At 50.3% G+C, this 26,838-nt stretch overlaps 2 protein-coding genes across 2 annotated transcripts in view; both read right to left on the minus strand.

Annotated features, from left to right (window-relative positions):
• Positions 1–10,710: 10,710 nt before the first annotated feature.
• On the minus strand, positions 10,711–24,526 carry LOC123653118 (apolipoprotein L6-like). Its single transcript, XM_045587541.1, has 6 exons — positions 23,667–24,526; positions 14,682–14,840; positions 13,625–14,415; positions 12,901–12,975; positions 12,834–12,838; positions 10,711–10,841 (listed from the first exon to the last, which is right to left on the minus strand). Exons 1-6 carry the CDS (start codon positions 23,734–23,736, stop codon positions 10,823–10,825), a joined length of 1,119 nt encoding a protein of 372 aa, XP_045443497.1. The 5' UTR covers positions 23,737–24,526; the 3' UTR covers positions 10,711–10,822.
• LOC118728577 (apolipoprotein L6) overlaps positions 10,801–26,838 on the minus strand; it is a 76,562-nt gene continuing 60,524 nt past the window's right edge. The window contains exon 4 of the mRNA XM_045587539.1: positions 10,801–10,842. Coding sequence (XP_045443495.1) covers positions 10,823–10,842 — 20 coding nt within the window. The 3' untranslated portion in view covers positions 10,801–10,822. The remainder of the gene's footprint in view (positions 10,843–26,838) is intronic.

The following is a 26,838-nucleotide window of genomic DNA, read 5'->3' on the forward strand; positions in this document are numbered from 1 at the left end:
ACCATCGTTAGCACCACACGTGGGGTGGCTGTGTCCATTCAGCTGCCCCGAGCCCGGTTCCTCTTTTCTTAAAATCGTCTTCTGATCCACCTTCTGGACCAACAGAGGGGCCAACCCTAAACCCTCAGACGTGCCCATGGGCTCCAGAGCCTCACCGGGCAGGCTTCACCGCACGGGCCGTGTTCACCACACAAGCTCTCCCACCAGAGAGAATTCAGACACCAACCTGTGACTGCACCCAATAAGTGTGATAGACTTTATAAATTATATATATATATATAATAATACTCTTGTATATTCTTTTAAAATATATTTTTATTGATTTTTACAGAGAGGAAGGGAGAGGGATAGAGAGCTAGAAACATCGATGAGAGAGAAACATTGGCCTCCTGCACACCTCCTACTGGGGATGTGTCTGCAACCAAGGTACATGCCCTTGACTGGAATCGAACCTGCGACTTTTCAGTCCGCAGGCCGACGCTCTACCCACTGAGCCAAATCGGTTTCGGCATAAATAATATATTTTTTAAAAGGAATGTAGGCAGATAAGTTTGCTGAGGTTTCTGCAGGCCAAGGCTGTAAGGAGGAACCTGCCCCCGGGAGGGTGGGGGGTGATAGCAAAACTCAGGAGGTGGAGGGGTCCAGTGGGCAGACGCCACCGTCCAGGGAAAGCCCGGGCTCGAGGGTTCCCAGTGCCCACGGGAGACTGCTCCTGGGGCTGATGTTGAACTCACTGGAGGCGATACCCACTGGCATTCCTCTGATGGCCACTGAGCAGGGGTAGAGCCTCCTCCCCTGCAGTGCGCCCTCTCCTGGCAAAGCTCAACATGGAGCCAGGCTCAAAGGAAAAAGGTCAAGAGTCACAGCAGTGCACTCAACGTCCAGCACTTTAGGGAGGATAATTTTTTTCCTTTTTTTTCCTTTAAAAATTGCATTGGACTCTAAAAGAGAATTTGATTTGGGGTTTTGATGCTTTTGGACTTTAAAAGAGTTTGATTTCTTTGAACTTTGAACTCATGAGGGCAGCACAATTTGATTTCGGACTCATTCCCTTCGACTTTAATTTGCGAGGAAATCGAATCTTAATATTTCTCCCTGGGAAGTTTGCAATGGGAGGGAGTTAATATGCAATATGGCTTCTTCCTATTGGCCTTTTAGGATGGGGCTATCTTTATGCTAAATGTTGATCTCATTGCAAAGTCTCTGACGAGATATTGGCTGTGGCTTACTAGCAGCTGGGATGGGGCGTGGGAGGAGACAGGCCTTGGGGTTCATGAATGTTCTGATCTGACCCATCCTGAAACCTCTTGGTGGCAACTTTCCAACAGCAGACCCGGGACCATTCGGACAGCAGAAGTGACGGGCACTGACGAGCAGTTGGGTCAAGCTGAGAGCAGGGCCGTTTCTGTTGGATGGTTGATTGCCTCCTGCTGACCAGGGACTTAAAGGTCAACGCATTATTAAACGAAGGTTAGGAAGCACTAGTGGTTCTCAACCTTCCTAATGCCGCCACCCTCTGATACAGCTCCTCATGTTGTGGTGACCCCCAACCATAACATGTAATTTTGCTACTGTTATTGAATGGTAACGTAAATATCTGTGTTTTCCCATAATCTTAGGAGACCCTGCTAGCAGTTCTCAACCTGTTGGAATTAGGCGACCCACAGGTTGAGAACCACTGCTGTAGAGCCTAAAACCACCGGAAAACACAGATATTTGAAGCAGCAATGAAAATAATTGTATGGTTGGGGGTCACCACCACATGAGGAGCTGTATCAGAGGGTCGCGGCATTAGGAAGGTTGAGAACCACTGCTCTAGAAGGATCCCTTATTTCCTACTGTTTCCACGTGAAGGGGTTCATCCAAGCATTCCTGGCCTCTCTCCATGCTCTTGCTTACCAACTCCCAGGGGGCAGGAGCAACTGCCACGGTGGGCAGGTTGGCCGGGGGGACTGACACTGACTTCTGAGCGCACTCAGGACGCTGGGCTCCCAGGCTGCACGGGGCTGGCCTGACCGTACGGCGTGTGGCAGGGCGAGGGCCGTCTGATTCAGCAGAGAAGTGTTAGCAAGCCAAGCTGTCCAACCAACCCAGGGCCGCTTCCTTCCACAGCTTTCATCAAGTGGATACTTTGACCTCCACCTGCCTGCCTCCTGGTCTACTTCTTCCTTGGATCTAAACTTGGATGGGAGAAAAAGAGGTGCTATCTATTAGCCCCACGAACCCCAACTGATTCAAATTGTTTTCATTTTTTTAAAAATATATATTTTATTGATTTTTTTTATTTTTTATTTTTTTTTTACAGAGAGGAAGGGAGAGGGATAAAGAGCTAGAAACATCGATCATCTGCCTCCTGCACACCTCCCACTGGGGGGGTGTCCACAACCAAGGTACATGCCCTTGACTGGAATCAAACCCTGGATCCTTCAGTCCGCAGGCCAACGCTCTATCCACTGAGCAAACCCAATTTCAGCATTATCTTCATTTTTGAAATTGGATTCTCTACATTAGTGCTGTCCAATACAACCATAATGCAAGCCACGTATGTTAGTGAACATTGTCTATAGTCACATTATATTGTATTTAAAGCAGTATGTGATCAACTAAAATTATTACAACGATTAATTAGATACTTGATATATTTTCCGTCCTACGTCTCTAAAGTCTAGTGTGCATTTCACGCTGACAGCACACCTTAGATTGGACTTGCCCTGTTCTCAAGGCTCAATGGCCACACGACCAGTGGCCGCCACACTGAACAGTCCTGGTCTGCGTGAGCTTGCCTATCAGAGAAAGGAAGGCCAGCTTTGCGCTGAGGTGTTGGTAGCTGAATTGTAACCATGAATTAAGACTATCTCTCCTGAACAGACAGAAAAGGCGGGGTGGGGTGGGTGTGCAGGAAGAGATCAACCAATGCACTTGTATTGTATGCATATATGCATCACCCATGGACACAGACAGTAAGTTGGCGAAGGCCCAGGGTGGGGGGAGGAATGGGGGAAAGGGAGGATGTATGTAACACTTTCAACAATAAAGATTAAAACAAACAAACAAAAAGAGAATACCTCTCCCTCCCTCCCTCTTGCTTCCTTGAGAGTCCAAGAAAGGGTTCAGATTGCTGTCTGACGTACTCTCTTTGCCTGTGACCCTGGGCACTGACTGAGCACAGCGGCCTTTCGGTTTGCTTTTGGTTGAAAGTCAGATGTTAGACCCAAGAGAGTGACTTACGGGTGACACCACCTTGCATTTCATCACAGACTCAAGGGCCACTGGAAGCTCCTGGCTGGTGAGGGTGGGCCAGAATGATACAAGGAGGCCCCCCGAGGCCACCCACAGCTAGTCAGGTGCTGATGGAACCCCAGCCTCCGCTGGGGTTCTCAGCCATTGTGAGGTTCAGCTTGGTGACTGAGATCCCTAACTTGCTTCTGGTACAGGAGGAGAGGTCCTGAGCAGGACAGCTGACCGCCCGAGGTCACAGACCTCAGCCCGGCAGGACAAATCCACTAGCTGCTTGGAAGGTCCCACGCGCTGGCAGAGCCTCACAGTGTTGGGCGTGGCAGCAGGGGGCACCTGCGAGCTGATTGCTCCATTTCCATTGGGATCTGTGCTGCTTCCTCTTCTTAATAAAGCATGCATCACATGGGAGAGTGGACAGATTGCTCAGAATTCGTGGTCTGCCTGACCACCGTAGGGCCCGGCACCCCCTCGGGGCCCCACTCCCCCCAGAAGGGGAGAACAGTGGTGGGTGGGGCTGCCCAGAGTGGCTGGGAGAGATGATGGGCTTCCTGTGGTGAGGAGCGGAGACATAGTCACCAGTGGAGATGTGAGGTGAGCATTTGTTCGCAGAACCCCAGGTGGAGCAGATGATGCTTCAGAGAAGGAGAGGAGCCATGGAGAGGTCTTGTGGCTGGAGGCTTGGCAGGGAGGGAGCCAGCAGGAGAGCTGTCCAGGCTGAGTCAGGAAGGGGGAGGGTTCAGGTAGGGGGAAGGGGCCAAAGGGGTGGGGCCAGGCAGAGGGGGATGGGTTGGGTGGGGCCAGGCAGAGGGGTTGGGCCAGACAGAGGGGGAGGGACCAGGCAGAGGAGGAGGGACCAGGCAGAGGGGAAGGTCCAGGCAGTGGGGAGGAACCACACAGAGGGAAGGGACAGGCAGAGGGGAGGGGCCAGGCAGAGGGGAGGGACCAGGCAGAGGGGTGGGGCCAGGCAGAGGGGGAGGGGCCAGGCAGAGGAGGAGGGGCCAGGCAGAGAAGGAGGGGCCAGGCAGAGGGAAGGGCCAGGCAGCGGGGAGGGACCAGGCAGAGGGATAGGGCCAGGCAAAGGGGGAGGGACCAGGCAGAGAGGTGGGGCCAGGCAGAGGGGTGGGGCCAGGCAGAGGGAAGGGCCAGGCAGAGGGATGTGGCCAGGCAGAGGGGGAGGGACCAGGCAGAGGGGTGGGACCAGGCAGAGGGAAGGGCCAGGCAGAGGGGAGGGACCAGGCAGAGGGGGAGGGACCAGGCAGACGGGTGGGGCCAGGCAGAGGGGGAGGGACCAGGCAGAGGGGAGGGACCAAGCAGAGGGGAGGGACCAGGCAGAGGGGTGGGGCCAGGCAGAGGGCTGGGGCCAGGCAGAGGGGGAGGAGGAGCTGGTTCCAGAGCTGCTGCCCCTCCTGGAAGACAGTCTGAGAATGAGAGAAGTGGGGAGAAGGAGCCTCTCCCACCTCCTTTGCTTTAGGCCCAGGCGTTTTACCAGGGTTTGGGTTTCTGTCGCGGGTTTCCTCCCAGACCCCCTCTGTGAGGGGCACCGCCATCCGGCCCGCGGGCAGGGGTGGCTCCACTCAGCGACACCGACTTCGTGGCCGAAGACGCCGTGTGATGGCCGGCAAGACCCTGTAGAGGCAGGGCTCCGGCCCAGGGGAGGAACGAGCAGCCAGGCCCACAGCAAGCAATGTAGCATGGTGCGCTTTCGCCTAGCATGACTTGTCAGCTCTGAACACAGCTTATTACAACCCCCCAGGTGCTCCAGCCCCAGGCACGTCCTGTTCCAAGTCACCGCAAGGCGGCGGGAACAGACAGACCAGGCCAACTGTAACTGCCTGCACTCAAAGTAAACCGACCCCAGGTGCTGTGCAAACCATCAAAAATGTTACTGGACTAGTGGAATTTCCTACAGCTCATACAGCTGCCCTTTCTTTGTTAAGACTTGTAGGCGGGCATCCCTGAGACGGGATAACAGGAGCGTGCTTAGAGTGGGTCGGGGCTCTCGGTGCTCGCTGCTGTGTCAGTTGAGACGGGAGCCGGGACCCGAGATCGTAAGAAAGGCTTCCTAAATTTCGATTTGGCTGACTGGTGGTCGTCATTCGCGGTCGCCCCACAACATCCGCAGCACAGAAACGCCAGCAAACAGCATCGGAGGCGGGTCTCAGAGCTCCTCCTCTCACGCATCCTTCTGTCCTTCGCTCCAGGCATCAGGCCTGCCTCCGAGCGAGTCCCGAGCGCCCCGGCCACCGGTGCCTTCTGAGCCGCCTGTGCCGCCTGTGCCTTCTGTGCCGCCTGTACCACCTGTGCCGCCTGTGCCTTCTGTGCCGCCTGTACCACCTGTGCCGCCTGTGCCTTCTGTGCCGCCTGTACCACCTGTGCCGCCTGTGCCTTCTGTGCCGCCTGTGCCGCCTGTGCCTTCTGTGCCTTCTGTGCCGCCTGTACCACCTGTGCCGCTGGTGCCGCCTGTGCTGCCTTTGCCATCTGTGCTGCCTGTGTCGCCTGTGCCACCAGTGCCGCCTGTGTCTTCTTTGCCGCCTGTGTCACCTGTGTCGCCTGTGTCACCTGTGTCGCCTGTGTCACCTGTGCCACCGGTGCCGCATGTGCCGCCTGTGCTGTCTGTGTCACCTGTGCCACCTGTGCAGCTGGTGCCATCTGTGCCTTCTGTGCTGCTGGTGCTGGCTGTTCCGCGGATGTCGCCTGTTCCATCTGTGCCTTCTGTGCCGCTGGTGCCTTCTGTGCCATCTGTGCCGCCTGTGCAGCCGGTGCCGCCTGTGCCGCCTGTGTTACCTGTGCCATCGGTGCCACCTGTGCCTTCTGTGCTGCCTGCGCCACTGGTGCCGCCTGTGTTGCCTGTGCCTTCTGTGCCGCCTGTGCCTTCTGTGCCGCTGGTGCCACCTGTGCCATCTGTGCTGCCTGTGTCGCCTGTGCCATCTGTGCCACTGGTGTCACCGGTGCCGCTTGCGCTGCTGGTGCCTTCTGTGCCGCCTGTGCCTTCTGTGCCGCCTGTGTGGCCTGTGTCGCCTGTGCCACTGGTGCCGCATGTGCTGCCTGTGCTGCCTGTGCCGTCTGTGTCGCTTGTGCCACCTGTGCAGCCGGTGCCATCTGTGCCTTCTGTGCTGCTGGTGCTGGCTGTTCCGCCGATGTCGCCTGTTCCATCTGTGCCTTCTGTGCCGCTGGTTCCACCTGTGCAGCCGGTGCCACCGGTGCCGCCTGTGCCTTCTGTGCCACCGGTGCCGCTTGTGCCGCCTGTGCCATCTGTGCCGCTGGTGCCGCTGGTGCCGCCTGTGCCGCTGGTGCCTTCTGTGCCGTCGGTGCCACCTGTGCCTTCTGTGCTGCCTGTGTCACCTGTGCCATCTGTGCCACTGGTGTCGCCGGTGCCACTTGCGCCGCTGGTGCCTTCTGTGCCGTCTGTGCCGCCTGTGCAGCCTGTGTCGCCTGTGTTGCCTGTGCCATCGGTGCCTTCTGTGCCGCTGGTGCCGCCTGTACTGCCTGCGCCGCTGGTGCCACCTGTGCCGCCTGTGCCTTCTGTGCCGCTGGTGTCACCTGTGCCATCTGTGCTGCCTGTGTCGCCTGTGCCATCTGTGCCACTGGTGTCGCCGGTGCCGCTTGCGCCGCTGGTGCCTTCTGTGCCACCTGTGTGGCCTGTGTCGCCTGTGCCACTGGTGCCGCATGTGCTGCCTGTGCCTTCTGTGCCGCCTGTGTCGCCTGTGCCACTGGTGCCGCATGTGCTGCCTGTGCTGCCTGTGCCGTCTGTGTGGCTTGTGCCACCTGTGCAGCCTGTGCCATCTGTGCCTTCTGTGCCGCTGGTTCCACCTGTGCAGCCGGTGCCACCGGTGCCGCCTGTGCCTTCTGGGCCACCGGTGCTGCTTGTACCGCCTGTGCCATCTGTGCCGCTGGTGCCGCTGGTGCCGCCTGCGCCGCTGGTGCCTTCTGTGCCATCGGTGCCACCTGTGCCTTCTGTGCTGCCTGTGTCGCCTGTGCCATCTGTGCCACTGGTGTCGCCGGTGCCACTTGCGCTGCTGGTGCTGCCTGTGCCGCCTGTGCAGCCGGTGCCGCCTGTGTTGCCTGTGCCATCGGTGCCACCTGTGCCTCCTGTGCTCCCTGCGCCACTGGTGCCGCCTGTGCCGCCTGTGCCTTCTGGGCCTTCTGTGCCATCTGTGCCGCTGGTGCCACCTGTGCCATCTGTGCTGCCTGTGTCGCCTGTGCCATCTGTGCCGCTTGCGCCGCTGGTGCCTTCTGTGCCGCCTGTGCCTTCTGTGCCGCCTGTGCCTTCTGTGCCGCCTGTGTGGCCTGTGTCGCCTGTGCCACTGGTGCCGCATGTGCTGCCTGTGCTGCCTGTGCCGTCTGTGTCGCTTGTGCCACCTGTGCAGCCGGTGCCACCTGTGCCATCTGTGCTGCCTGTGTCGCCTGTTCCATCTGTGCCTTCTGTGCCGCTGGTTCCACCTGTGCAGCCGGTGCCACCGGTGCCGCCTGTGCCTTCTGGGCCTTCTGTGCTGCCTGTGTCGCCTGTGCCATATGTGCCACTGGTGTCGCCGGTGCCACTTGCGCCGCTGGTGCCTTCTGTGCCGTCTGTGCCGCCTGTGCAGCCTGTGCCGCCTGTGTTACCTGTGCCATCGGTGCCACCTGTGCCTTCTGTGCTGCCTGCGCCACTGGTGCCGCCTGTGTTGCCTGTGCCTTCTGTGCCGCCTGTGCCTTCTGGGCCTTCTGTGCCGCTGGTTCCACCTGTGCAGCCGGTGCCACCGGTGCCACCTGTGCCTTCTGTGCCACCGGTGCTGCTTGTGCCGCCTGTGCCGCTGGTGCCGCCTGCGCCACTGGTGCCTTCTGTGCCATCGGTGCCACCTGTGCCTTCTGTGCTGCCTGTGTCGCCTGTGCAGCCTGTGTCGCCTGTGTTGCCTGTGCCATCGGTGCCTTCTGTGCCGCTGGTGCCGCCTGCGCCGCTGGTGCCTTCTGTGCCATCGGTGCCACCTGTGCCTTCTGTGCTGTCTGTGCCGCCTGTGCAGCCTGTGTCGCCTGTGCCATCGGTGCCTTCTGTGCCGCTGGTGCCGCCTGTACTGCCTGCGCCGCTGGTGCTGCCTGTGCCGCCTGTGCAGCCGGTGCCGCCTGTGCCGCCTGTGTTGCCTGTGCCATCGGTGCCACCTGTGCCTTCTGTGCTGCCTGCGCCACTGGTGCCGCCTGTGTCGCCTGTGCCTTCTGTGCTGCCTGTGCCGCCTGTGCCACCTGTTCCGCTGGTGCCGCCTGTGCCATCTGTGCTGCTGGTGCTGGCTGTTCCGCCGATGTCGCCTGTGCCATCTGTGCCGCTGGTGCCACCGGTGTCTTCTGTGCCTTCTGTGCCTTCTGTGCCATCTGTGCCGCTGTTGCCGCCTGTGCTGCCTTTGCCGTCTGTGCCACTGGTGCCTTCTGTGCCGCTGGTGCTGCCTGTGCCGCCTGTGTCGCTGGTGCCATCTGTGCCGCCTGTGTTGCCGATGCCATGTGTGCCTTCTGTATCTTCTGTGCCGTCTGTGTCACCTGTGACTTCTGTGCCGCCTGTGTCGCCTGTGCAGCCGGAGCCACCTGTGTCATCTGTGCTGCCGGTGCCGCTGGTGCCGCCTGTGCCGCCTTGCAATCTGTGCCGCTGGTGCCGCCTGTGCCACCGGCCACATGTTCCTGGGGAGCGTGTGTGATTGGCGCCCTGTGGAGCTCCCGCACTGAGAGACCAGAGAAAAGGCTTCAGAGAGCTGTCACTCACCGCTGAGCTCAGAAAAAGGTAAAGCAAGGAGCAGAGAGCAACCAAAGCTGAAAACACAGTAGCCCGGCGGGGTCACCGCTGCTCAGCACCCCGGCTCGCAGGCCTGGCAGGTGCCATCCAAAACGTTGATGTGTCTTTCCCCTCCCCCTGTCCCCTCCTTCCCAAGTTCCCGCAGCTGTTTCACTGATGTGATGGGGGGGGGGGGAACCCGGGAGGGGGGACTCCTGCCCCTTCTTGAGCTCATTCTTCATTTGCGGATCCCCGCTCAGAGAGTCTACTCTCAGAAAAGAGTTCTAACAACCCTGCCGCAGCTTTTGGGATAAACCACCTTCTCATCCTGCCACCACCGACAATCAGAAATCTGAACCCACCTAAGTGTTTCTGAAAGGGAAGGTGCATCTAGTGCATCATGTGGTCGTCTAGCCCAGTGGTTGGCAAACTCATGAGTCCACAGAGCCCACTATCAACAGGAAGACAATTGACATTTCTTTGGAGAGCCACATTTTTTTAAACTTAACTTCTTCTAAGGCCACTTCTTCAAAACAGACTCGCCCAGGCCGTGGCATTTTGTGGAAGAGCCACACTCAAGGGGCCAAAGAGCTGCATGTGGCTCGGGAGCCGCAGTTTGCCGACCTCAGTTCTAGCTTCTTGCTTCGTCCCCAATCCCAGACCCTTTAGGTGCCAGCAGCACCCAGACAAAGGCTGGTGGCCAATCAGAGTGGGCCTCTGGGCTCCTGGCCAGCCTCTTTCAAGGTGGGAGGGGCGTCTCTGGGGGAGCTGGGGCCCTCTTGCCTGCCTGCAGGTGGGGGAAGTCTGGGAAGTGAAGCCCGAGGCTTGATGGCATCACTGTTATCCTCTGGCTCCTGACACACGAAAGCCACTTGTTACCCTGAGCCTTCTAAGTAGAGGCTAAAAGATGAAATAAAGAGGGTAGCCGGAGACTGGGATGGCAGGACACAGGCTTTATTGGAGAGAAGGGTACTGTTGCCAGCTGCTTTCAGAGAGAGAGAGAGCACTGAAGAGAGCGAGAACCAGGGTACAAGCACCTTTAAGGATAGGGGGCGGGGCTGAGGGCACTCAGCACACCCTGATTGGTGGCTTCATGTAAGGCCTATGATGAGGGACCTAGGGACTTAGGGATGAGGGGGCTTAGGGTATTTGGCAGGTGCTGATGGGTGGTTCAGAGCTCAGGAATGTCTGGCTGCAGGTGGGGTTTACGTCTGTCCTGATGGGAAGGGAGGACCTATCAGAGGCCAGTTTGAGTTGGTTTGGACAGAGTGCAGACTAACACATGTCTAATGAAAAGACTGCACGCACCGGCAAGAGACTATTTTACAACCTAAACCCGCAGTGTTCATAAGAGCCAGGCGGAACACTGAACGGGAGAAAATATGGCGGACGGAAAGCAGCACAAGGAAAAGTCACAGATCTGCAGGCGAAGGAGAGCGCCCAGAACGAGAAAACCCAGTGGTTTCAGGAAGAAAAAAAACAAAAAACCCCTATGTTCTAACACAGCCTGAGGGAGGTCCCCAGCAGGCAGGCTCATGACAGCCACAGAAGCCAGTAAGCATGTTAGCACCCACACCCTGTTTTTATTTTATTTTTTTTACGTTCTGGAATTAAAAAAAAAAAAGTGTATTTAATGGCAATGCACTGCTTTCAAGAGAGCAGCTAACAAGCATATGTAGGTGAGCGGGGAAGGCAGGAAGGTGCACACTGTTCCTAAGGAGGTCAGAAGGAGGCCTGGAATGGGGGTGGGGGGTTGGGGGTGGGGGGATGGTCTTGGGGATGACAGGGCCTCTCCCTTCCCGGATGGAATCTGGTGGAGCAGGTTCCAGTCCCTCTGTGTGCAGACAAAGGATCCTATCCAGCCATTGCTGTGGTTGCTGCTGGAGGGGTGGAGGGGGGGGGGGGTATAGCCGGTGAGCTGATGAGGAAGGAACCACACTGCAAACCCTAGTGAAGGATCATATAAACGGAGCCCCTTGAAAATGGAGCTGGAGCTGCCATCCCTGAGGACCTGCCTGCGTGCCATGTGCCTCAGCCCTTTGCAGTGTTAAAGGGGCCTCGGCGATCTTGTACGGAAAAACCTGCTTGCAGCGATCAGCAGACAGCAGTCACTGTGACACCTGGACGAGTGACCACCGGACAGAGGACCACCGGACTGGGAATTAAATAACATTGCTTAGAATTATCTTCCTTATGGGATGTCGTCTGCACCAATGGAAATGCCTAGGAAATGTGGGCTTCGGGGCACAGACTTCTTCTCGTGGGTTCTTGTACAACAAAGTTTGAAGAACAAACTCATGGACAAAAATACTTCTTTAATTAAAAAAAAAATGTGGAAGTTTATCGGAAGCGTATACTGATAGATCCTCCCTTACTTCAGTTGATGGACAGACATAAACCCCACCTGCGGCCAGACATTCCTGAGCTCTGAACCACCCATCAGCACCTGCCAAATACCCTAAGCCCCCATTCCTAAGTCCCTAGGTCCCTAATCAATCAGAGTGTGCTGAGTGCCCTAAGCCCCGCCCCCTATCCTTAAAGGTGCTTGTACCCCAGCACTCCCTCTAGTCCACACCTCTCCATGGAAGCAACCAGCAGGGGTACCCTTCCCTCCAATAAAGCCTGTGTGTCTTCTCTATTTAATCTATCATACACAAACTCCATCTGGGTAAGAGGTGGGAGGGGGTGGGGGCAGGTGTGGGGGAGGGTTCTCTAAAGGGGTCCCCCTTGGGAGGGGGCCCCAAATGGGAAAAACCCACGCACGCGCGCGCGTGCTCTCTCTCTAATAGGAAAAAAAATAAATAAATAAATCTACATCCAAAAATCTAAAATCTGAAATCTGCCTGGTGACCTGTGTCTCCAGTTTATAAATGCTGTAGTTCTTGGTGTGACCCTGACCCTTTCTCATTGGGCCACTTCCCCATGTTCAGACCCCGTGCTCTCCTGATTGGTCTCTCTTTTGTTTCAAAGTCCAAAGCTCACGTGGTGCCCGTTCCTTTACTCCCCCTCATCTTGCAACATTCCTCTATCTCCTGTGAAAGTATGGTCCCCTCTTTCCAGCGTCAATTCTGTGGACATTTCTCTCTTCTCCGAGAAAGCAGGTTTCCTCCATCCCGGTACTCCGTGACTTTCCTTTATCCCCTTCTCCAGCGGCATTTCTCTGTCCTTCACATCCCTGTCTTACCTGCTCAGGTTGGAGTGGCTTGGATCTCCTTGAGGGCTCTCTCAGTCATCTTGGCCAAGGGAAGTGTTATTAACCAGGTGGCTCTCCCGGCTGCTCAGGTCAGGGCTGTGTCTGATCCACCTTAAAATTGCCTTCATTGCTCAGGCCAGAGAGATACCTCTGTCCTTCCCATATGCATCCTCCCTCGTGGACCCTCTGTATTCCCTAAGCCTGCCTGTGTGGTCCCTAGAATTCCTTTCGCCTTCCTCCGATTGGTGTGATTGTTCTCCTCCCCTGGCTCATGATACCCCTGGCCTCTGTCTCCTAATCAGAATATTACTTGAGCTCCTGCCTGAATTCATGATTCCTCAGGAGCTATCCTTCCTGGTCCCAAATATACAATAGTTTCCCCCTCTCCCCCCTTCAGAAGGCCTTTTTGTTTTCCGGTGACACCTTTCCCATCAGGGACCCTACTGTTTTCATCAGCACTGGGAGAGAGTGCGCAGGGACCGAGGAAGCCATGAGTTAGCACCCACTCCACCCCCTCCCTGCAGGAACGAGGGGCAATGAAGATGGAGGAGAGAGGACAGGTTCACCTTCACAACACTCGCCAGGTAACAGTGCCCGGACCCCCAGAGCACAGGAAGGAATCCGCTGGCAAGTCCACAGGCATTTTCTCTGCCGCCCACCCCGCCCGGCCAGGCCCGGCCCCTTTGATTCCGCTCAGAGCTGAGCCTCTGGCTGAGCCTCCGCCTCACCTGTCACCTGAGGGCCTGCTTCCCCTTGTTTGGCTGGGGGCTGAGGCAAAATCGCAAAGCCTTCTTTTTCCTTGGAAGATGAGTTCCTAAGGCTTCTTTCCTGCAAGAGTTTATGTAAAGAAACAAAACCGTCCATCTCAGGAGTGCTCTGGGGCAGAGCTGGGCAGAGCCGGCCAGCTCTGAAGGCCACCTCCCAGCTTCATCGTGACCCGCTCCACCTGGGAGAGAGGGGCAGGTTACAGGAGCTCCCTGTCCCAGCCAGCCAGGGCCACCGTGACAGAAAGCCACGTGTGATTCTCATCGCTCTGGAGGTAGCGGGGCCCAGACCAAGGTGCTGGCCAACGGGGTCTCTGGTCAGGGATTATGAACCCTCCCCCCAATCCTCTCCCCCGCCATGACCTCATTCAACCCCAACCACTCCCCAAAGCGGCATCTCCAAACAGTCTCCAGAGCGATGGGTCTTAGGGGAACACATTTCCATCCCCAGCACCCGCTGTGGCTCAGTGTCCTGTCTGTACAACCAGGAAGGCCCTCTTCCCAGGCCAGGAGCCTGGAGAGACATAAGGGAGACACAGAGGCACGGCCGGGCCTGTCTAGGCTGAGCACCATCATCATCTCCAGGAGCCCTCGTCCGAGGGGCAGCCATGTAAACTGCACACTCTGGCTTCCTTCACACCCTCCCCTAACCCTGGGTGCCCATGAGGCCTAGTCCCTCTCCCCTCCCTCCAGCCTCACCTGCAGGTGCTCATAGAGCTGGGTGAGTACTGCCAGCTTTCTCTCCCACTCCTCAGCCTGGGCCCTCAGCTGGTCCGCCTCCTCGGTCTTGGCTCCCTCCTTCAGCTGCTTCCAGTCCTTCTCGAGGCTGCTCATGTCCATGCCGAGGAAGAGGCCAGCCAAGGCGCCGTGCTTCAAGAGAGCTTTAGTCCCCATCGCCAGCGGGGTGCCTCTGAAGGCCCTCCTCACAATCTTGGTCGTCCGGGCAGAGGCTTGGCCAGTGAGGAGGAGCTGCTCTGCGGCCTCAGCCAGGAGCGGGTAGGCTCTGACTAACTCCAAGGCCCGCATGTTGTTCTCAATTTTCTCGATGGTTTTCCCAAAGCAATAGACAGTCTTTCCAACCCTGATACAGCTGACAGCCTCCTTGACCTTTTGGTCAGAGTCAGACACTTCGCTGCTGACCTGAGCTTGGGCTTGTTTATTGTGACGGTATTCCAAAACGCTGGTCGCCAGGCTGGTGGCCCCGGCCACTGCCCCCAAGCCTTGTCCAGCAGCAGAAAGCATCAGGCTTCCTCCGGCTGTGACCGGAGCGAGGGCCAGCCCCAGGAAGTTCATGGTCCCGGAGACCACAGCGATGGAGTCGGTCACCAGGTTGGTCTGGGTGAATTTTTTGTGGGTTTTGTCAATGTCATCTGCGATGGCACGTTGCTTTTTGATGACTGCTTCTAGTTCCGCTTTCATCATGGGGAACTCTTTCAGAAATTTTAATTCTTCAGGGGAGAGACCGCCATCTTGTTGCTCTACATCTTCACCTGGAGGAATGTCATCATCGTCCAAGATACAGAACAGGTTTCCTGTGACTGCCCCCAGGCAGCACTCACCCCACCCCGGGGGAACCACTGTTCTGACTTCTAGAGCCACCCATTAGTTTGCCTATTTTTGAACCTCATATAAATGTTTCAGGTATCAGCAGTTTAAAAAAAAATGTTTGGGAGACTTCCTGGAAGATGGCGGCCAGGTAAACACTTGTAAGAACTGCCTCCCACAACCATATCAGTGCTGCAATGGGGGATCTTACCTGAGACTTGAAAGGACCACAGCTGTGGGGCCTCGACTGGCGCGGACTCGTGGATTCCACAGAAAGGTTGGATTTTGCTGGGGATGACACGGGGTGTCTGTGTCCCAAGGAAAGTGAAAGCGGCACCTGCAGCAAACCCTGCGGCAGCCACTGCGGCCACTGGGGCGGCAGAGACAAAAGCGCGTGCTGAGACCCCGGAAATCTGCGTCCACAGAAGCCCCCCACTGCCGGGTCTGGTGTGATTCGAGAGAGTGGACGGGGGTCCCCAAGGTTGCTACTAGTGGGGTTCTCTAGGGAGCAACCCATTCTGATCCGACACGGTAAAAGAACATAGGAGTTGGAAAGCAGTCTGTAAGTGCGTGCAGACTCGCCCTTCGCGCACCTAGGCTGGTTCCCCTGCAACACTTTGCTTCGGATTACAAAGGAGAGATCACCCAGATTGGCTGACCCTAAGAGACAGCAGGAAGAAACTGCTTTTCTGGAAACTGAGAAGCAGAGCAGGGAGAAAACATCCAGGCTTCAGCTCCGAAGCAAAACAAACAAACAAACAAACAAACAAAAAACAGTATTGAGTGCCACGGATAAAGAAGGCTAGAGCAGCCAAAAAGACGGGACATCAATCCACATACACTGCCACCTAGGGTCTGGAGTACAAACTGACTGTGTTTATTATTATTAATAGTTTTATTTGATCAAAAACCAAGAAACTAAGGAATTGCCACTGAGGTGCAGCAGAATGCAGGGAACTGCAATATGGTCTGGACTGAGAAACAGGCGTGTCAAATAGAATAACAGAAGTGAATGGCCTTCACAACTGCACACTTTTTTTGCTAAATTTTTTTTTTCATTTTTTTGCATCTTTTACTTAAGAAACAATTTTTTCCTCACTAGATTTTAACTGTTTAACTATTACATTTTTAGGTTCAATAAGCATTTTTACTTCTGCTATTTTAATTTTTTTTTTAGTGCCATTTTATTTTCTCTTTATTTTACATTGGAATTACTGTTCTTCATTTTATTTTCATTTCTCCTTTAACATTGTTTAACCCTATCTCAACACGACCTTTACACCATCACTCTCTTCCTAACCTTCCCCATTTTGCTATCCTGTTTATCTTAACCCTTTCCTGTTTTAGATTTCCTTACTCTTTCTGTATCCCCCCAGCTAAAATTTCTACTCTACTTATATATCTAATTTCCAATCCCCTGTGCCAAGTGCATACACACCCCTCTCTGAGCTGTATTAACTAGCAAAAAAAAAAAAAAAAAAATTGTTTTCCTCACTGTTCTTTTGATGCTGTTTGGGGGAATGATGACTATATTGTATTTTTATGCATTTTAGTGAGAGTATTTTGCTAATTCTTTTGTTGTTGCTGTTGCTTGATATTTTCTTATTTGATTGATTTTTGTTCGTTGTTATTTTATTACTTCTGTTTTCCTTCCTGTGTAGGAAATTTGGGGGTGTTGTAGATTGTATTATTCTCCAGGTACTGCTGACAGCATTTGTTGGGGTTAGTGGTTGTTCAATTGAAATTCTCTCCCCATATATATAGTTTATTCCCCTTTTATCTCTTACTCTCTCTCCCTCTATCCCCCCCTCTCTCTTTGCCTCTCTCTCTCTCTTTTTCTTCTCCCTGTTACCCAAATTCATTTTGACACTCTTTTTCCTCCCTTTTTCTTCTGCTCCATCTCTCTTCTCTTTTTACTCTTCCTCTTTCTATCCTATTCCCTAATTTGCCTTTCCCTAGTGGTTACCTTTATTGGAGGTTATTAATATTGCAAATACATTTCTGTTCAGTGCCTTGTGTGTTGTACCTGGTTGTGTTGTATTTTGTGCTTTAAATAAACGCAGGAGAGAGAAATCAATGCAGGAATGAGACATCCTGAAAAGAGAGACCATGGGGAGACAAAGAAACAGCCCACAAATGAAAGAAAACATGCATCACCAGAAAAGGAAGTAAATGAGTTAGAGGGAAGCAACCTATCAGAGCAAGAATTCAGAGTAACGATCACAAGATGGCTAAAAAGAATGGAAGACAAATTTGACAATATGAGTAAGACCCAAGAGGAAATGAAGAAAAACCAAGAGGAAATGAAGATGACCCAAGAAGAAATGAAAAATGACATCGCTACTATGAAGAACTCAATAGAAAGCATCAAGAGCAGACTAGAAGAAGCAGAGGACCGCATCAGTGAGCTAGAAGACAAGATGGAAAAAAAATACCCAATTAGAGCAGCTTCTAGAAAAAAAGATTAAAAAGCTGGAGGAGAGCCTACGGGAGCTTTGGGACAATGCAAAACAAAACAATATTCGAATAATAGGGGTTCCGGAAGGAAAGGAAACTGAGGTAGACATGGAAAACCTATTTCAAGAAATAATGACAGAAAACTTTCTCGAGATAGAGAAGAAAAAACCCACACAAATCCAAGATGCTCGCAGAGTCCCAAGCAAAATGAATCCCAGAAGACTGACGCCAAGGCACATTATAATTAAATTGGAAAACACCAACGACAAAGTAAGAATCTTAAAAGCAGCCAGAGAGAGACAGAAAGTTACATATTAAGGAACCCCCATCAGACTAACAACTGATTTCTCAACAGAAACTTATCAGGCCAGAAGGGAATGGGATGAAATATACAAAGTCATCAAAGGAAGGGTCTGAATCCAAGAATACTGTACCCAGCAAGGCTATCAATCAAAATTGAAGGTGAAATCAGGAGCTTCACAGACAAAAAAAAAGACTAAAGGAATTTATCTCCACTAAACCAACAATGCAAGAAATGCTAAAGGGTTTACTATAAAAATAAAGAAATAGGAAGTGAAGAAGGAACACAGGGGTATAGAATAAAAATGGCATCAAATGAGTACCTATCATTAATAACTTTAAATGTAAATGGTTTAAATGCTCCAATCAAAAGACATAAGGTAACAGATTGGATAAGAAAACAAGACCCATACATCTGTTGTCTACAAGAAACCTACCTCAGAAAAAAAGATGCACACAGACTGAGGGTGAAGGGATGGAAAAAGGTTTTCCAGGCAAATGGAAATGAAAAAAAGCTGGGGTAGCAATACTTATATCTGACAAATTAGATCTCAGAGTGAAGGACATAACAAGACATAATGAAGGCAACTTCATAATCCAACAAGAAGAAATAACGCTGGTAAATATATATGCACCCAATACAGGAGCACCCAAATACATTTAAAAAAATAAACAAAACAATAAAACTGCTGGAGGATATTAAGGGAGAGATTAATAGCAATACAATCATAGTAGGAGATTTTAATACCCCACTCTCATCCTTCGACAAATCATCTAAACAAAAAATCACCAAAGAAATATCAATCCTAAATGACTCACTAGACCAGATGGAATTAATCGATATCTTCAGAACATTCCACCCCAAAGCCACAGAATATACATTCTTCTCAAGTGCACATGGGTCATTTTCAAAGATACACCATATGTTGGGACATAGGCAAAGTCTCTTCAAATTCAAGAAGATAGAAATCATATCAAACATCTTCTCAGATCATAATGGCATAAAACTGGAAATTAACTACAATAAAAATAATCCAAAGAAATCAAACACATAGAGACCAAACAGCATGCTATTAAACAAGGACTGGGTTACCAGAGAAATCAAGGCAGAAATTAAAAACATCCTGGAAACAAATGACAATGAAAACACAACAATCCAAAATCTATGGGACACAGCAAAAGCAGATTTGAGAGGCAAATTCATATCCCTACAAGCTTATTGCAAAAAACTAGAAAAAAATGGTAACAAATGATCTAACTCTACAACTCAAAGAGTTAGAAAAAGAGCAACAAGAAAAGCCCAGTGTAAGCAGAAGGAAGGAAATAACAAAAATTACAGCAGAGATAAACTACATAGAGAACAAAGAAACAATACATAAGATCAACAAAACCAAGAGCTGGTTCTTTGAAAGGATAAACAAGGTAGATGAACCTCTAGCCAGGATCACCAAGAAACAAAGAGAGAGGACCCAAATAAACAAAATCAGAAATGAAAGAGGTGAAGTAACAACAGACCCCACCGAAATACAAAGGATTGTTGCAAAATACTACGAACAACTCTATTCCAACAAACTGAATAACCTGGAGGAAATGGACATATTCCTAGAGAAATACAATCTTCCAAAACTCAATCAGGAAGAATCTATAAATCTCAACAGAACAGTAACTTGGGAAGAAATTGAAACAGTCGTCAAAAAGCTTCTAGCAAACAATAGCCCAGGGCCAGATGGCTTCACAGGAGTTTTACCAAACATTCAAGGAAGAACTAAAACCTATCCTCCTCAGACTATTCCAAGAAATCCAAGAGGAAGGAACACTTCCAAACTCCTTCTATGAAGCCAGCACCACCCTAATACCAAAACCAGATAAAGACAACTCAATGAAAGAGAATTACAGTCCAATATCCCTTATGAACATAGATGCCAAAATCCTCAACAAAATTCTAGCAAATTGGCTCCAGCAGAGCATCACAAAGATCATACACCACAACCAAGTAGGATTTATTCCAGGAATGCAAGGATGGTACAATATTCGCAAATCAATAAACGTGATACATCACATAAACAAATTGAAAGATAAAAATCATATAGTCATATCAATTGATGCAGAAAAAGCATTTGATAAAATCCAACACCCTTTCCTGACAAATACTCTCAACAAGGTGGGAGTACAAGGATCATACCTCAACATAATAAAAGCTATATATGATAAACCCACAGCCAACATCAGACTCAATGAGTAAAAACTAAAACCATTCCCTCTAAGAACAGGAACAAGACAGGGTTGCCCACTCTCACCACTCCTGTTTGACATAGTACTGGAAGTACTAGCCATTGCAATTAGACAAGAAGAGGATATAAAAGGCATCTAAATTGGAAAAGAAGAAGTAAAGTTATCCTTATTTGCAGATGACATGATATTGTACATAAAAAACCCAAAAGACTCCATTAAAAAACTAATTGACTTAATAAATGAACTTGGCAATGTAGCAGGATACAAAATTAATGCCAAGAAATCCATGGCATTTCTATATACCAATAGTGAACTTGCTGAAACAGAGACTAAAAAGGCAATCCCATTTACCATCGCACCAAAAAAATTAAGATACCTTGGAATAAACTTAACTAAGGAGGTAAAAGACCTATACGCGGAAAACTACACAACACTGAAAAAAGAGATAGAGGAAGATGTAAACAGATGGAAGAACATACCATGTTAATGGATTGGTAGAATCAACATAATCAAAATGTCCATACTTCACAAAGCAATCTATAGGTTCAATGCACTCCCCATTAAAATACCAATGGCATATTTCACTGACCTAGAAAAAACTCTTCAAAAGTTCATTTGGAACAACAAAAGACCCCGAATAGCCACAGCAATCCTGAGAAAGAAGAGTAAAGTAGGAGGGATCTCAATACCAGATTTCAAACTGAATTACAAAGCCACTGTTCTCAAAACAGCCTGGTACTGGCACAAGAACAGACAGATAGATCAATGGAATAGAATTGAGAACCCAGATATCAACCCAAATCACTATGCTCAGTTAATATTTGACAAAGGAGGCACAAGCATACAATGGAGTCAAGACAGTCTCTTCAATAAATGGTGTTGGGAAAATTGGACAGATACATGCAAAAGAATGAAACTGGATCACCAACTTACACCATACACAAAAATAAACTCAAAATGAAAACATAAGATGGGAAACTATAAAAATACTAGAGGCATCCACAGGCACCAAAATCTCAGACATGTGCCAAAAGAACTTCTTCACTGATACTTCCCCTAGGGCAATGGAAGCTAAAGAGAAAATAAACAAATGGGACTACATCAAAATAAAAAGTTTTTTTACAGCAAAGGAAACCATCAACAAAACAACAAGAAAGCCCTCTGTATGGAAGAACATATTTGCAAATGTTATCACTGATAAGGGTTTAATCTCCAACATCTATAGACAGCTTATATAACTTAATAAAAGGAAGATAAATGACCCAATTAAAAAATGGGCAATGGATGTAAATAGAATCTTCTCAAAAGAAAACAGAAGGAAGGCCAAGAGGCACATGAAAACATGCTCAAAGTCACTAATTATCTGAGAAATGCAAATCAAAACAACAATGCGGTACCATCTCACACCTGTCAAAATGGCCAACATCAACAAATCAACAAACGACAAGTGTTGGCGAGGTTTCGGAGAAAAAGGAACCCTCGTGCACTGCTTGTGGGAATGTAGACTGGTACAACCGCTGTGGAAAACAGTATGGAGCTTCCTCAAAAAACTGAAAATGGAACTCCCATTTGACCCAGTAATCCCACTCCTAGAAATATATCCCAAGAAGCTAGAAACAACAATCAGAAAGGATATATGCACCCCTATGTTCATAGCAGCACAATTTACAATAGCTAGGATTTGGAAACAGCCTAGGTGCCCATCAGCAGCTGATTGGATCCAAAAACCATGGTACATTTACACAATGGAATATTATGCTGCCACAAAAAAAAGAAAAAATTCTTGTTGTTTGCAGCAACCTGGATGGAATTGGAGAACATCATGCTGAGTGAAACAAGCCAGTCAATGAAAGAGACACCACATGACCTCACTTATTTATGCATGATAAAGAACATTATAAACTGAAGAACCAAAAGATAGATGTAGAGACAGTAAAGCAACAAGCAGACTGTCAAATTACAGCAGGGAGGTTGGAGAGATCTGGGGGAGATAAGAGATCAACCGAAGGATTTGTATACATGCATATAAGTACAACCAATGGACACAAAACTCTGGGGAGGGAGGATATGTACGGGAGGGGGGGCATTGGTATATGTCCAAAAATAATAATTTAATAAAAAAAAATATATTATAAAAAAAAAATGTTTGGGATGCATTAGTTCATTATATAAATACACCACAATTTGCTTATCTATTCTCCTGTCAATGGATACGTTTAGGTTGTTTATTCTTTTATCAATTGATACTAGAGGCCTGGTGCAAAGAATTCATTCACGGGAAGGGTTCGTAGGCCTGGCATGTGATCAGGGCCAATCGAGGACTTCTGGCTGCCGGCCGGGGCCTTCCTTCATTCCATGCACATCCTTGCCACACCCTGGTGGTCAGCGCATGTCATAACACGTGATTGAACGCCCGGTCTCCCTGTCAAACTCCTGGGGGGACACTTTGCATATTAGCCATATATATATATATTTAGATTTAGATTTAGATAGCTTCCAGCCATTGGCTATTATGAACAAACTAGAGGCCCAGTGCATGAAATTCGTGCAGGGGTGGGGTGCCCTGGCCTGCACCCTCTTGCAATCCGGGACCATTGGCTCCTAACTGCTCACCTGCCTGCCTGCCTCATAACCCCTAACCACTCTCCTGCTTCCCTGATTGCCCCTAAGCACCTCTGCCTCAGCCTCCATTGCAGCGGCTTTGTCCAGAAGGATGTCAAGGTTGACATCTAGAAGGACATTTGGCTGTCCAGTCTAATTAGCATATTATGCTTTTATTACTATAGATTACATTTTAATTGGTTGGACAGTTGTCTAGTCACCAGATGACCAGACACTCAGAATATTTGGCTTTCATTATATCGGATTGATTTAATGATTAAAATATCATCTACACAGGACATGGCAACAATTTATAAGGCCCCTTTGTATATCAGTCATAGTCCCAAGGACATAATAATATCATGAGAGCTGCAAAAAGCCCCATCTAAACACACAGGGGGGTGAGGGGTCTGAAACCCTCCCAGAATCTGCTTGGTAGGTGGTGAGACCTGGGGGTCAGGGATCGGGGGAGGTGTGTGTCAGTCAAGAAAGAGGGGCACTTTGATTGATTGGTTGGTTGATTGACTGCACCAGGTGGTCATCCATTTGTAGAGCTATGGGTTCACAGAGCTGTATCCACTTTTCCTAACCAGCCCTAAGTCACCACGTGGTCTGGCAATGGCCCCGATTTAAGGTAGGTGTGAAAACAAGTGCTTGGGCTGGAAAACAGACTAGGTTTGCAAGAGAGGAAACGGGCTGAACTCTTCGGAAGTTATTGCAATGGTCAGAGCAAGAGGCGGCAGCTGCTTGAAGCAGGCTGATAGAAATGATAAACATGGTGGATTTGAAGGGTTCCACAGGATTTGTCAGTGGATGTGGGATGGGCGAGAGCAGAGTCAAGGGTGACCTCAGGGTGAGTCACATTTGGGGCCTGAAGGACTGTAACAGGGAAGAGCCCATCTACTGAGATGGGTAAGAGTTTTCTGGGCGGGGCTTTGAGTTCATGTTGGGGTGGACTGAGTTTGAGATACCTGATTAGAGTGATGCTGATGCGCATAGCTGAGTCTCATTCTGACTGGGTGAGCAAACGTGGGAGCCAACAGCGTGGAAAGTAGTTAAAGCCCCAACATTGCACGTGAGCCCCACCTGAGTGGCTCAGTGCTTGAGCACCCACCTATGAGCCAGGAGGTTGTGGTTTGATTCCCGGTCAAGGCACATGCTCAGTTTGCAGACTAAAGCCCCAAAGGGGGCGTGCAGGAGGCAGCTGATCGATGATTCTCTCTTATCGTTGACATTTCTATCCCTCTCTCTTTCTCGCTCTCTCTTCATCTCTGAAATAAATAATTTTATATATTTAATAATTTATATATTTAAGTTGCATGTGAACCCTGGGGAGAGAGTGGCAGAAGCCAAGAATGGCGCAAGGTTGAGCCCTGGAGGACGCCACCAGATCAGCCAGGCAGCAGAGAGGCGGCAGCTGGCGAAGGACAGAACTAGGAACGAGTGTTGGGATCCAGTGAAGGGTGTGTGTATGTGACTGTGGGTGTTTGTGTAACCTTGAATTCTCACGTGTTTTGGGCCATTCTGCTCGCCATCGTTCTCTTACAAAGACGTCACTGGACTCTGCTTTTCCCTCCAATGCAAGCGGCTGGGAGGGGGAGCTTACCTTCGAAGACTGGACATGTCTCTGTAGTTGCCACGTCGGAAATGATCTCTCGGGTCTTTTCCAAATTCATAGTGATGGGGCGTCTGGCTGATGTGTCTCACGCTGCGGGAGGAAAAGGCTGACCTTGGCATTAGTATAGAGTGAGTGTGGTTAAATGGATCACAGCCTGCCTCCGTCTCTCACCAGTTCTGTGATTTCAAGGAAACTCACTGCTCTCAGTTTCCCTTTCCTCACCTGTAAGGTCACAAGGACACTGCCTCTCTCCATAAATGTTGCAGGACAGTAGTTTCTGCATTTTTTCCTAATTATGAACAGGATACAAATCCTCTATTAAAGAAAAAGAGTCTTCGATTGGGTCAGAAGGCAATATCCAACTACATGCACTACTTACAAGTGATTGCAGCGGAAGCAGAGGCTTAGAAAGTTAAACCTACAGGATGAGCCAAGGGGTAGCAGGCCAGGGAGGTGGCTGCATTCAGGAAACGGTAGCACAAGGGGTTCTCATGATGGAACTTCTGCAGATTAACTGTGACCACGACCACACAGATCTGCATGTCTGAAAAGTTTCATAGAGCTACATGCACGCACACACAAATGAGTGGAGGAGAGCTGGTGAGATGTGAGGAAGTGGTTTGTGTCCACATCCACTTCTTAGTTGTGATAGAGTTCTGTAAGCCATTGCTGATGGGGAAGTGGGTAAAGGGAGGTATGTGGGATCTCTCTGTATGGGAATCTATACTTTTCTCAAAAAAATTTTTTTAAAATATATTTTTATTGATTTCAAGAGAGGAAGGAAGAGGGAGAGAGAGATAGAAACATCCTGCACACCCCACACTGGGAATATAGCACAGGTATGTACCCTGACCAGGAATCGAACCATGACTTCCTGATTCACAGGTTGACGCTCAACCACTGAGCCATGCTGGCCGGGCCAATTTTCTCAAAATTCACACTTAAATACACAGCATGCATGTATGAGAATGGCCAAGATCCAGAACACTGACAACATCAAATGCTGGTGAGGATGTGGAGCAACAGGAACTCTTGGTCATCGCTGATGGAAATGCAAAATGGCACGGTCACTTTGGACGACAGTGAATCAGTTTCTTACAAAATTAAACATACTCTTACAATACAATCCAGCAACTGTGCTTCTTGGTATGTTACCCAAAAGGAATTAAACATTGATGTTCACACAAAAACCTGCACTGGGATGCTTACAGCAGATTTATTTATGGTTGCCAATGTGTGGAAGCCACTAAGATGACCTCAGTAAGTAGGTGAGGGGATGAATAAACTGCGGGACATCCAGACAATGGAATATTATTTGATGCTAAAGGAAATGAGCTGTCAAGCTATGAAAAGACATGCAGGAACCTTCAATGCCTGTTACTACGTAAAAGCAGCCAGTCAGAGAATGCTACACTCTCTCTGATTCTGACTATGAGACATTCTGGAAAAGGCAAAACTGTGCAAATGGGAAGATCAGGTGTTGCCAGGGATTGGGAAAAGGGAGGGGTGAGTAGGTGGAGCACAGAATTTTTAGGAAATTGAACTGTTCTGTGTCATACATGTCACTATACATTCATCCAAACCCACAGAATTCACAACACCAAGATTGAAACTTAATACAAACTACGGACTTCTGGTGATAATGATGAGTCAGTGTGGGCTCAGTAGGGAATGCTGATAATGGGGGTGGCTGTGCAAGTGTGGGGGCAGGAGATATATGGAAATCTCTGTTTCTTCACCTCAATTTTGCTGTGAACCTAAAAAAAAAAATAGTCTATCCTATATAATAAAGAGATAATATACAAATTGACCATCACACCCTCACACAAGATGGCTGCCTCATGTGGTCCGAAAGTGGCCAAACCCATATAGTCACAAGATGGCCACCACAAGATAGCCAGCAAGGGAGGGCAGTTTGGAGCAAATGGGCTGGTATGGGAGGTCAGTTGGGGGCAATTGGGCCAGCAGGGGAGGGCAGTTGGGGGTGACCGGGCCAGCAGGGGAGTGGTTAGGGGTGATTAGGCAGGCAGGCCAGCAGTCCAAGATTGTGAGAGGGATGTCCAGCAGTTGGACATCCCCCAAGGGGTCCCAGATTGGAGAGAGTACAGGCTGGGCTGAGGGACACCCATCACCACCAGTGCATGAATTTTGTGCACCAGGCGACTAGTTTTTAAGTAGCAGACACACACAAAAAAGGAGCACCCCGCAATCTTTTAAAGTGGATTGGTGACATAAGTTATGTAGCAATGACATGATACACAGCCATGAAACCAAAAGAGGTAGTTGTGGAGGGCCCTCCCATAGACATGCTAAGTGCAAAGGCAGGGAGCAGACCCTGCAGAGATGCTTCCCTTGTGTACAAAAAAGACCCCTGTGCTTGTGCGGACAGGAAGCTGGTCCACCCTGTTAAGGTCAGGGCTGAAAGACACGCTGGCTTGTCACCGCACACCCTCCTGTACGTTTTGTCTCAGCGCTGTGCCCGCTTGTGATCCCAACACACGTTTTAAAGACTGCTTGCTTCCTGGAGTGGGTTGCATACCGGTAATGTGCCCCCAAATTCTGTGTCCAGCTGGAACCTCAGAATGTGACCTTATTTGAAAGGAGGTCTTTGCAGATGTAATTAGTTAAGGATCTTGAGATAAAAACCATCCTAGGTGGTTGAGGGTGGACCTAAATCCTTCTTCTAAGAGGAGAGAACATAGAGGGACACGGAAAAGACGCAAGGCAGTGAGGGAAGCAGAGGTGGAAAGGGAGGCACAAGGGGTCCTTATGCTCAGGGACTGGACTGGCCCGAGCCAAGAACTCCGGGGCAGGGGGAAGGGAACATGAAGCTGCAGAAGGCAAGGAAGGCTTGATTCTCCTCCAGCGCCTGCAGGGGGCACTGGCGCTGCTCACACCTTGGTCTCCAGAACTGTGAGAGAATACATTTCTGTGGTTCCAGACCTCCCAGTGTGTGGTCCTGTTGCTATCACAGCCTTAGGAAAGGAACGGCTGGCTCTCATCTCTGCCCCCCCCATCTCCGCCCCCTCCTCCACCTCCACACCCCCACGCCCTTGTCCTTGGCACTCGCTCCGGGGCTTATGGAGAAATGGCATCATGGCATCTTCTAGATAAGCCCACACTCTCATGACCTCCTCCTTCCCCCTCTCCTCCTCCTGTT

Source organism: Pipistrellus kuhlii, unplaced genomic scaffold, assembly GCF_014108245.1.
Source record: "Pipistrellus kuhlii isolate mPipKuh1 unplaced genomic scaffold, mPipKuh1.p scaffold_m20_p_3, whole genome shotgun sequence".
Lineage (NCBI taxonomy): Eukaryota > Metazoa > Chordata > Mammalia > Chiroptera > Vespertilionidae > Pipistrellus > Pipistrellus kuhlii.

What these genes read in the sequence shown, in the direction of transcription:
- LOC123653118 (XM_045587541.1), bottom strand. Translation starts at nt 23,736, where the DNA reads ATGAATTTGGAAAAGACCCGAGAGATCATTTCCGACGTGGCAACTACA. An exon ending in GACATGTCCAGTCTTCGAAG is followed by an intron (nt 14,841 to 23,666) that starts GTAAGCTCCCCC and finishes CTGCCGCCCCAG; the next exon opens with TGGCCGCAGTGGCTGCCGCA. An exon ending in AGCTCTATGAGCACCTGCAG is followed by an intron (nt 12,976 to 13,624) that starts GTGAGGCTGGAG and finishes AAGAAGCCTTAG; the next exon opens with GAACTCATCTTCCAAGGAAA.